A 12,232-nucleotide genomic window follows, 5' to 3' on the forward strand; every position below is an offset into this window, starting at 1 on the left:
AACATTTATATAATGCACTAATATGCAGTTTTCACAGTCTCTATTTTTATCAAATTCAAATTAAGTGTCAAAATAAAAGAATGTAAACATGTCTTGTGTGAGTGATTACCAATCACTAGAGAAAAAAAAAGGTTTATTTTGAAAGCGTGCAGCCTCTCTTTGTTCAAATGTTTTAGAAAATGCTGGTAAATGCATTCTTTTGTTCAGGTCCTCGGCTGATAGCAGCTTGGTTTGTCCTGCAAAGTTTGTTATTGTAATTGTTGTAACTGTTATTCATTCTGTACAGAATATCAAACAGTTCAAACAGTCCAGACCCAAAAGGAACGTTGGTTGAATTTCTGTAGAATAAAAAATATTTTAAAGTATTAAACGTTATTTTTTAAAGTGTTTTAAACTTAAGAAATCTATACAGATTCTAACACTCAGTTCTTATCTCTCAAAGTCTTGCGTGGATCTGATGTATCTTTGCGATGTGACGTTCCTCTCCTGAACGAATCCTCCACATTGCTCTGGGAGAAAGACGGAGAAATAATATCCAACACCACACTGATCTACAACAACTCTGCCTACATCATCTTACACACTGTTGATGAACACAGTGAAGGCAAATATTACTGTAGATTGATGGAAGATGGAAGAGTAAAAACTGTAGGGATTCACACACTTAATGTCGCTCCATGTAAGTATATATATTTTGTTAATTCTGAGTTGTATGCCATCATCTTAATGATCTATAATTTTTTTCCATTATGAATTATGCAGAATGTTCTTCTTGTGTGGTCTTTCTTTGTTTTGTTTTTTTTCCTTTCACAAATATGCATAAAAAATGAAATGTTTTAACAGATATATTCACTGAAATTCACCAGGTTATCAATTTTCTTTCCAGATACTTCTACCCAAAGTATAAAATTAAAAAAACATTTCATTTATAGACAAAGCTCCAATAATAGTGATTTATTACTCATCTGCAAAAATAACAGGAATATTTTTGAGAGCTTTAAGTGGACCTGGGAGCCGAGGCCTAATTCACAGATTGATCTGATAGTCTCTGAAAAAGGAAGACAAAATCAGTTAAAAGGACCAATTGCACCAGGGAGATGTTCTTCAACCGAATACAACGGTCAAGTTTTAATCTTTCACATCTCACCTGTGTACTTCAATTACACTGGAACATACAACTGTTTTACAGGAGCTAGAGTCTACACAACAATAACACTACACACCATCAGAGGTTTGCAAAAAGTCAATCAGTCAAAAAATGAATCAATGAATCACTAAATCAATCCGTGATAAAGACATAGATTTTTCATTTACATTTGATTATTACCGTTTTGTAAATGTGTTCAGTGCATTTAAAAGTCATTCATGTTGTTGGTTTCAGTCTCAGTGGAGCCCCCTTATGGTGTGTTGAGGAATCAGTCAGTGGTTCTTACCTGTGAGCTTTCTGAAGTAACTGAGTCAGTAAGGTTGGTCTGGCTCAGGATGGAGGGGAACAGAGGAGTTCTAGTCAAACAGCAAATTATGACTGAGAAAAATAACAAGTTACAACTCACAGTGAATCTATCCAGCTATGAAACAGACCCGCTGAACTGGCAGTGTGCAGTTTTTACTGAGAATACACTCAGAGCTCTGGCCTCTATAACAAGCAGTCTTATCTTATCAACTACAAATACTCCAAGTATGTCAACAGAAAATTTGAATGTAACAAACAAAGGTCATATCTCTGAACCATTAATATACATTATTTTCACTTTAACTGAAAATAAGATTTATTTAGCTACATTATATTTATAACCTGAAAATACATATTATAGGCTCATAATGTAGATGAAAATGCTTATAATGTTCCAGATACAAAACAAGCAAACAAACAAACAATAATAATAATAATAATAATAATACAAATAAATTAAGTTAGTTAACACTTTGAACTTACTTATAAAGTCTCTATTTTCTTTCAGCAGTCAACAATCATGCAAAGGCAACAGTATTCTGTGTTTTGGCTCTGTTTACTGGGATTCTGCTTGGCATTCTCTTGTGTTACTGTTACAAGAAACGAAAGTCAAGTACAAAAATACTATCAGTTATTCATCTTTTCATTATTTTGTCTTTTAATAATCTTTCACAGTGAATGATTTCTTACTTTCTTACTTACTCCTGTCATTGCAATCATTTCAGTGCACTCTGACCCTCAAGAGTCTGAACCAGTCTACATCAATATCAGCCAAATGAGGAATGATAGAGGTATTCATATCAGCTAAATATATGTTACATACAGTATATCCATTAGCTGCTACATATTTTTATTTTATTGAGATGACTAAACACATGTTTATTGAAAATTGTCATCATCATACTGGAGCCTTTTGTGCTCACAAACTTTCCAAAGTATTTTGAATGTCTAGCTTTCTTCTTCTTCCAGTAGAGCACAGCAGCACACTGGAAAACAGAGAAAACAGTCCTGAAATATACCGTAATATCAGAAGAAACAGATACGGTAAGAACTTTTCCCTTCAGGAATTGTGAAACACCATATATTTTGAACATCCTCTCTAAAATATCTTCTTTTTTTCTGTAGGAAAAACAAACATAAATAAAAGAGATGAGGTGAGTGCATATGTTTGTTAATATTATACACCTGTTACAGTCCAAAAATAGGCTATTACTATTTTTTTATTTATTTAAGTAATGGTGTTAATTTATTGTGGTGCCAAATGTGGTTGTCATTTTACCCCCAAATTGTTTATTTATTGCTGCTAATTTGCCTTGTCTTTCCACAGACAACAGTTACACCAGACAGTGTGACCTACGCAACCATTTTTTTTAACAATTCCAGGTTCCAGACTTAGACATAACTCCCCAATATCATTATGAAAACAATAGGAAGAGAGAGTTTTGTCATTTGTTTACTTTAAGCTTTGTGAATCTCAAACTATTGTATCATGGAGAAAGTATAACGTTTTCTTTATAAAACAGCAGATGGCGCTGTCTGACTACATCAACTATCAGCTGAGTAGGTTTAGGGGTGTTGTGTGATCAAAAACATCTAACTGTCTTCAGTGAACCATCACCATAACCGGCTGAAAATGTATAATTGCATCCCTGAATTAATGTTGTGTTAGTCACATGTGTACAAGCATCAACTTAAGTGAATATTATTATTACTTTACATATGTTATGGTATTATAGCCACCTTCATGTAAGTGCAAGTATACTAGTAAAATGGCCATTTGATGGCACTGTTTGAAAACATACTTGAAATATAACAATAATAAATAAAAAAGGGTAATGCAGTTACCCATCCTCTTCTCTCTCACTCTCTGTCTGTCACTTTCATCCTCCTGGAATCCACCCAGAACATGCAGCTTCAATGTACTTCAGTCTAAAACACAAAAGTGTGGAAAAAAGTAGTTTGAATAGGATGTCTTTATGGACAAGGGATAATGCTCCTCACTAACTCAAGGTTGCTCTGCTTTGTACAAATGCGTGTCTTTATTTAAACGTAGGGGGATTTTAAAACGCTTGTCAAGGTCTGCTAAGTAGAACCACTGAGTGATGAATTAGTGTATGACAGAATCCAAATGCACATAAATTATGTTCTGTGGGGAGGGGAAAGGCAGATTTTGAAAGGATGGGGTGTGTGTAGGGGGGAAAATAACCAAGGTTAACACATGCTTGGACTCACACCTTTGTCTCCAAAATGTAGGCTTCAGATAATCCTATTTTATTAAGATCCTGACCACATCAAGCCGTAAAGACTTATTCGAGGAGCACCCTGAGTATGGTCAAGATGGGTAGACTCTTATCCAAAGTCTTACTTTCTACTACTGACAATCACAGCACCTTTTCTAGTTAAGCAAAGCTTTTCTGCTCAACTTAATCTCCTTGACTTTGAATTAATATGTTCAATTTCATAAAAGAGCTTTACTCTGTCCATCACTCCAGACACTTCAGCTGTTTTTGCCATCACACACACACACACACACACACACACACACACACACACACACACACACACACACACACACACACACACACACACACACACACACACACACACAGAAAATAAATAATACTTAATGCAAACATGCAAGTATATGGTGGCTTTGGTGATTTTGCATTCACTATTTTAAGCCATGGTAAACTACACACCATCGCCTATCCTAGCAAAAACATACTGTTTCCATAATTCTGAGCATTAAACACAAAGTACACAAATTCAGCATCTTTCTCTGTGGTCCAACCCATCTGCAAATGCCCTAGAATTACATAACCTGCTGTATGTAAAACATAATGTTACAAAACATTGCACCACCTAAATCCCAATTCTTGCAGCAGGAGTAGGAATAGATTAACAAACAAAAGATATAACTAATAGTAGTTCAGACAGATATTTTAGTGGGCCCCATTTTTATGCAAGCTCACATTTTTCATCCACAACTGATAAATATGGTTATGGATGAAGGAGAACATGCAAATGTCAGAATATAGACTGTGAATAATATCTATACTGTAACCCTCAATACACATTTGAGAGTGAGTTATATTGAGGGTGAGAATGAGTTATATTGGGTACATCCCCTTAAAAAGCACTGAAATATATAACTGTATTGTATATATATATATATATATATATGTATATATATATATATATATATATATATATATATATATATACATCACTATATAATGTCACAGCTGGTGAAATTCTGCTGAATCCAGTTTAGACCAACATGAACTTACAAGCTGGTTAGAAGCTGGTGCCATTTATGAACCAGTACAGCCATGCTGTTCACCAGCAACAATGCTGGTTTTCACAAACTCGGAGATTGCTGTTAAAGCTATTTGAGAAGCTTTGTAGGGACACCAACATACCAGTATGCAAAACACTAAATATAAACACCTATGCTTTGAATAACAATGTGTATTTGTCAGGAATTTAATGACAGAGTATGAAAAACTGATATTCAGAAATTCGAAGCAAGTCACAAACTAGATTCTCAACAGCCGAAGAGGGAGTGCTTTACCATTTGTATACGGCTGATAAGGTACGCCTTGGGATGTCTATGGCACCAGATGTCTGTTGTCTGGGTTTCTCACGTGTATACATTCCTAGGGGCATGAATCTTGAGTATGTTGGAGGAAATGTGTCCTTGTGAATCTATTATTCTTTTGTAATGGAACAAGAGCCCTGTCGCTAAACGGCTGCTGTTGCGGAGAACGAGCCTTTATTGTTGAAGCTTTGCTAATATTCTAATTAACGAGTGCAAAGAGAGCGGAAAACCAGTATGAATAGAGAGAACCGAACCTGATCTACGAGTTTAATCAGAAGCGTTGCAGCATTTTATTAGTGTAAATAATGTAATGCTGCATTTCAGCTGCTTTTTACGGCCACATAATATTCACACGGCAGCTATACAAGTACACATATAAAATGGTGAGTTTCAGGGGGAAAAACACTGTGTTTGAGCACGCAGTGAAGTGTAGCTCGCTGGCAGACAGTGAGAGAGTGAATGAGAGCACAGGGGATGTTGGGATACTGGGTCTCGAGGCTGATGCATTATGATGGACATGTCGCTGACTCTGTCTGCCCTCACTGAAAGGGGGCTTCCAGGAACAGCACACTCCCTTTGGAAAAGAGAAAGAGAGATGCTCCTGATAGTACATTCAGCTTCTCTTCCTGTTCCTGAAAGATAGAAAGGTGGGTCGCATCCAAAATCACATACTTCCTTACTACTACTTACTACTATAGCAGGAAAATTAGTATGTGAAAAGAGTAGTGTGTCTGAATGCTGAACTGCAGGCAAAAAGTTCCCGAATGATCTACTGTTTCCGGTGATATTCTGAAGTGTGCATCTAATGGACACTTTACTATCCCATGAGGCCTCATGGGAGAAGATAACAGAGAAGCAGCGCAACTGATGCTGGTAGGTCACATGACAACAACAACCTGACAAATGCACTTCATCACCACACACATTCATATTATACAGAACTTTTTATCAGTCGTGAAAAAAATTGCATATTCAAAAAAGTACCTACTCAAAGAGTGTATAATTTCGGATACAGCCCTAGTGAAATAATTTCCAGGATTCTTCCATCAAAATCTTAATGTTAAACAAGGGATGGTAGTTTCACAGCAGAACTAAAGGGCATGTTTGCTCTAATGTCTAGTGTTACTGAACATGGAAAGGTCAAAGAGGCTATTGTGACATTTCATTAGCAGTATTCAGGATTTTAGGAACTAAGGTGGATCCCAGTGTCTCAAAGGAGGAAAATGCTGCACTATGCTATGACCAGTTTCCATTTGACATTCTTAAGACTTCACTTTGAGACAAACATCAAATTGAGATAATGAGAATCACACAGTAACTTGAGGTATACAAGGTCACTGAAGATGGGAACATATTTTAAAGATTCAGATATCATGGCCATATTTAGAGACTAATGCCTGATATCCAACAGATTCAATAGCAGATGTGTTAGTGAGACGCAGACAGACCAGCTCTCCCTGAGTAGCGGTTAAGCTAGGACACAACGGGGTCGATGGCGTGCAGACTCCAGCACTGCAACACAAGGGTGAACAGCCTAGTGAGCCTGTTGTGTAACGGGGGCTCTGAGCTGCAGTCTCAAACACGGCAGGACGTACACACACACATGCATTAGCCCTGCTGTGAGTCAGGAAGTGCATCAGCACACTCACTTTGAGTTCATTACAGAGGAAGCAGCTGAAGTACTCTTACTGTATATGCTAATTACTTAGGGTTTGCTCGGAATATACCATACTAGACTTTTTGTGCTTTTTATATATTTTGCAGTATTATGCAGTGTCTTTATGCATGGAATAAACAGATGTGCTTGTGATATATATATAATCTTATCATCTTAGATGTTAATATTTTAACAGAATTTGTTAAATGAAAATAACATTTATTTTGAAGATAGATGAATGGCACTCCACACACTAAATTAAAAATGCAAAGAGGTCATTGTGAAAACAACATATTTGAACTGCATATTTTTGCATATAGGAATGCATACTGTGCCGCATTTTATTTGTATTATTAAAAATGGATGTTCATGTTTATTATTATTATTATATTATTATTTTGCAGTTTTTACATTTTCCATTCCAGACATAAACTTCTTGAAGGTAAGGTTTATTTATTTACGAATTCATTTATTCATTTTTACAAAAAATGTATTTTAACTACACTGGATGATAACTTGTAAGCCAGTGTTACACTATTGACACTGGATGTTAAAAATGGATATCTGATAAATCATAATAGAGCCATTTTAACTAATTACAGTAAAAATGAGAGGCGTGTGAGACCATGATTATGATGAGCATAACCTAGTCTACTGTTAATATTGCTTTCTTCAAATCTATTTACGAGCTCTCTTGCGGCGACAAAGGTTCATTCACTGCACAGATAAAAAATCCTGTGCTAATTTTAGAGTCACTTCTCATCTTCCACATTTGCACTTTAATCTTAATTTAATGAGTTCACTTCCCTCCGTATCCAGCACTTTATGAAAAATATTTGCATATGGTCATGAATTATTTCAAATGTGCCTTGGCTCCCATAATCTTTGAGGGTGATTTTGCATACATTACATGAAAAACCGATCTGACTACAACAGTCATAAGCATTTCCTCTGTGAATGTAATGTCTGTTTTTCACACCGACTAGGCTTTACTCTGTTTTGGGTTGTTTTATGGTTCAATGACTGCAAAATATTTGCCTGCTGGACACAGTTGTAGATAAGCAAAGGCGGTGTTCAGATCCTGAAGCGATCCTCCTCATGGCTGCTGTCTCTCCAGTGTCCTGCCGCTGAGGCGGTTATAATGATCGACTGTCAAACTGATGACGCAGCTTACCGGCATCTCAAGAGGTGGAAATGAATATTTAATGTCCTCTGCTATGTGGCCGCAATGTGGAATGGAACTGTTTGCTGTTAAGTGTTACGGGCCTATTATGTGTCATTAGGTGCAAGACTCTCTCTCCTCATTGTGTTTCATTCTTTTCCTCCTCACATCAATCTGAGCATCCTATATGTGCCTTCAACATCTCCGAATGTCCCATTTGTATGACAGATCTGCGATTGATTGTTCTTTTCTCTCTATTCCTTCCTTCTCAGCACACCATCTTCTTTCTTACACTTGCTTGTTGATAAATGTTCAACATTTTGATGTTTCTTTCTCTACCTTCTTTCGCTCCCTTTATCTATCCTCTCATCCCTAGCTTCTTTTTTCTCATCGATGATTCCTTCTTGCCTTGTTTTCTCTGTCTGGACGCATCTCCTCCTCCTCCTCTCCCTCACTCACCATAATGGATTTTTCTCTGTTGGTAGGGCCTCTGTTACTCCTGAAGAGACTGCAAAAGACATGCTCTGTGGAAATGACTGGAAATTGATTTTCAGTGCAGGCTTGAGCACAGCCAACTATTAAACGGGAACAGGATCCCTCATTAACATGAAACCTGAGGAAGTTAATGTGGAGTGAACTCTGCACGAACAGGCAAAGGCGAGCTGCTTTGCTCTGCGTGACTGCAGAATATTGTGTTTGTGGCGCTGAGAGTGAGTTTAGTACGTGTGCTTTTGTTGAGCGGTTTGTTTCTGAATGAGAAGCTTATATTCAAGAATTTACCTTCTGTGCTGTTCTGTGGGGTCTGAGAGATCCCACGGTATTTTAAAAACACATAAGCATCAGCTTGACACTTCATGGCTTTTCCTAATCATATGAGAAATTATTAGACCAAACTATAACTTACAGGGATAGTTCACCATAAAATTCACACCACCATGTCAACCTTAACCTTTATCCCTTCTTTTTTTCTGCATAACAACTGAAGATATTTGGAAAAATTCTGGTAAATTGTTTTGGTTACCATTAACTTCCATTGTTAGGAAGAAAAAAAAAATCTCAAAATATCTTCTGTTATGTTTCACAGAAGAAAGTACAGGTTTGGAATGACAAGAGGATAAATAAATGAGGACATAATTTTAATCTCTGGGTGAACTATCCCTTTAATATTCAATGCACATCCTCAGTGGAAAACTGATCAACAGAAACAGAACCATAAATATATTGTAGTAGATTTCTGGGAAGTCTATATACTATGTGTACATTAACCATTTTACATTCACCAAATTGGATAATACGTTAGATTAATTCTGATAATTAATTTTTTTTTAATTATTAAATAATTTTTTTATAATTTCAGTGCAAAAGACAATATATAATAATAATATACAATACATATATATATATATATATATATTTTTTTTTTTGTCATTATTATTGTCATACATACACCAATGACGTAGCGTGTTAGGTCAAGTCAATCTCAACAGCACAAATGGGATAAAATAACCTAACGGCTAAATTTGCAAGGCAACATGAAAATGCCCACTAACATAAAGTGAGGAAGCGCATGTGGGAGAGAAAGCATGAGTGTGCTTACTTGTTTTTGTGCGTTTATCAAATAACTAACCCTCTCTGTAATTTGATTTGGCCAAAGAAAAGCATCTGCATCGAGAGAGGCAGATAGAGAGAGTGGTCAAGCGAGAGATATGGAGAGACTACACAGAAGCATTTATAATTGGCACTGTTCCCCCATCTGATAACATACAGCCAGAATCAACAATAACAAACATAATGGCTTTTTGCGCGCCGTTATTCTCGCCATCATATGAATTACATGCGATCACCCCCTTCCCCATCTTCCCCTCTTCCTCATGTACCTAATTTGTGTTTTTTTCTTTAATTTCGTGCCTAGCGGCTGAGTCATGATTAGACTGTGGCGAGGCTATTGTTAGCCGCAGGAGGGGCGCATGTACCACGCTGCTGTCTCCATGCCAACACACACTCCACGGCTACAACAAGCAGCAAGGAGATCACTGTAGATGCTTTCTGATGATGAACCTCAGGGGCCCCCAACCCCCTCGCTGAGACACATTAATGGACAAATTTCATCAAATGCCTCGTGTGTTTATGTTTTCCCTCACAGTGGACCAACATAAATCTGCAATGCTGATGTCTCGACTCAGCTCTGGGCGCATGGCGTCTCTTAAATACAACCCTGCTTAAGTATTCATTGCCGTGATATATGCATATTGTAACGCAGTTTGCCAATTAGACCTGCGACTGTTCTTAGGGGGTAATAAAACCTGCAGCTCGTGCGCCTGTAGCTGGTGGCGTCCTGCGGCGCACAGTTCAGCTGATTGAAGATCAGGTGGTGCTGGGGGGTTTCGGGTTGAGGTTGTCAAGCTTTTATTTTAACATCCATCACTCGGCCACCGATCAATAGCCCTCTTTAGACCCCTCCGCTCATAGGTTGCACTTTTTAGGTTTTGAATCCCAAACCGAACCCCGAGTGCCGGCAATGCCACATGTCAGCCTTCCTACGGTTGGGTTTGAGAGCGTGTGGCTGGTACGAGGTGGTTTAAACAAAGCAGCCATGTGATAAATATGTAATGGATTGGCTAAAGAGGAGTGATGCATCATGGGATGTGAAGTAATGTGCAATTGATGTGATTAGAATAGATCATCCACGTGCTAGCACATGGGGGAGGAAGACGCACGACCCCCACCGTCCAACAGGGGTCCCGCAGCCATCCTTCTCAGTAAATAAAGGAAACATTATTGCTGTAGACTGATATCAGAGGGGGAGGCAGAGATGAGACAGAACAGCCTTATTCATTAACCTCTCACAACAGACTTCATCTGTTTAGTGTGGCATTTGATGCAAATTGTGTCACAGTCGAGTAGCAAAATGCTATGTTTGTGTAACAGGAGCAGACAGGTTCCCATCAGTAATTTAATATACGGTCCACGTGCACGTGAAAGCCACAGAGACATACCTCATCATTTATGTCCTGTTAGAAGATTTCAAGTGGCTGAATGTCGGTGAACAGAAAATTATGCGAAGGCTTAATGACCAAAATGTAGAAAACAAAGCACAGGCTGAACATCTTGAAGGGACACTGCACTCAAAATTAATCAAATCTATATTATTATTTGTTGTACACTAAACACAAAGAGCACCAGAACAATAGCCTATATGACTTGTACATTATATTACCAGTGTAAGCAACTTTTTATGCATTTTACTGAAAATCAGTCATATGAACATTTATAGTGCTTTCACAATGTTTTTGTCTTTGTAGCTTGACAGACATGGTCACTATGAACAGCATTTTTGTAAATAGTTGCATAAATATTTTTCAACATTTTAGCATGGATTTAAAAAGATGAATGAAATGGCAGAATTTAAATTCTGAGGTGCATTAATCCAGTGTTGTTATCTTGTTTTTATTTAATTTTTTTTATTATTACTTAGATTATGCTGGCCATTTGACTTATAGCAGTTTTTCATAGATTTAGTTATTTATGGTGGCCCGTCACTATATCAAATCTGACCGAAGCAAATAGCTAGATTTTCCATGAGGCTTATAGGCCTACTTTGCTGAAATATGAGCACTGCACGTTTCAAAATTAAAATGCAGCGTGGGTGTTTTTATATGAATGTGTCTTTCAAAAGAACAAACCACATTCAGAAAATTATTTGATTTCATTTTCACTTAGTCTTTCCTGTAATGCCTGATAATGTAGCGTTTGTGAGCAGCACTTATTTGATTACAGAGGTTACCTGGGAAACAGCTATATCCCGCTCCAACAGCACCTCCTGCTGGCAGAGAATTCATTTGCATTTGCAAGTCTGTGGGAAACACTGGTGTCTGTCGACAAACATGAACAAAAAGCATGCTTCAGAACTGTTTTGAGAAGCTGCTTAAGTTTTGAGCAATGTATTATATCTATGGATTAGGCTACTACTGTTACGTTCGGAACCCAGGGAAACACAGGAGACGAGAGATCCAAACGCAGTGTGGGTTTTAATGGGTAATCCAAATCAGAATCCAACAAGCAGGGGTCAAAACCAAAAATCAATCCAAACAACAAACAAACAAACAAACCAACAGGAATAGGAACAGGAACAGGAATAGAACTTGAAACTCGGAAGGCGAGGAAACGGAAAGAAAGGACCCCATGAAAACAAACAGAAACAGACCAGTTAATATAGGCAGGGTAATGACTATCAAGTGAAGACACAGGAGTGCAATTACTGTGATGAAGGGACAAGACTTTGTGGGAATTGTAGTGCCTGCAGTGAGGTGACTATGGGGAAGTGAGACCACTAGTGGAGACTCAGGGAAACAGAGACCA

General features: G+C 37.5%; 1 protein-coding gene across 3 annotated transcripts; it reads left to right on the forward strand.

The window, feature by feature from the left end:
• The first annotated feature begins 397 nt into the window (after positions 1 to 397).
• LOC132094704 (uncharacterized) lies at positions 398 to 3,274 on the forward strand. 3 transcript variants are annotated; one of them, XM_059499361.1, is made up of 8 exons: positions 398 to 679; positions 887 to 1,231; positions 1,382 to 1,714; positions 1,962 to 2,066; positions 2,179 to 2,244; positions 2,423 to 2,497; positions 2,579 to 2,607; positions 2,781 to 3,274. In XM_059499361.1, the coding sequence occupies exons 1-8, from the start codon at positions 625 to 627 to the stop codon at positions 2,847 to 2,849; spliced, it is 1,077 nt and encodes a 358-aa protein (XP_059355344.1). In that variant the 5' UTR covers positions 398 to 624; the 3' UTR covers positions 2,850 to 3,274. The 3 variants fall into 3 exon arrangements, with proteins under 3 accessions (XP_059355344.1, XP_059355345.1, XP_059355346.1); XM_059499362.1 differs by having other exon boundaries at positions 2,426 to 2,497; XM_059499363.1 differs by having other exon boundaries at positions 1,382 to 1,678.
• The last annotated feature ends 8,958 nt before the right edge of the window (positions 3,275 to 12,232 follow it).

Source organism: Carassius carassius, chromosome 19 (genome assembly GCF_963082965.1).
Source record: "Carassius carassius chromosome 19, fCarCar2.1, whole genome shotgun sequence".
In the NCBI taxonomy this organism is placed as follows: domain Eukaryota; kingdom Metazoa; phylum Chordata; class Actinopteri; order Cypriniformes; family Cyprinidae; genus Carassius; species Carassius carassius.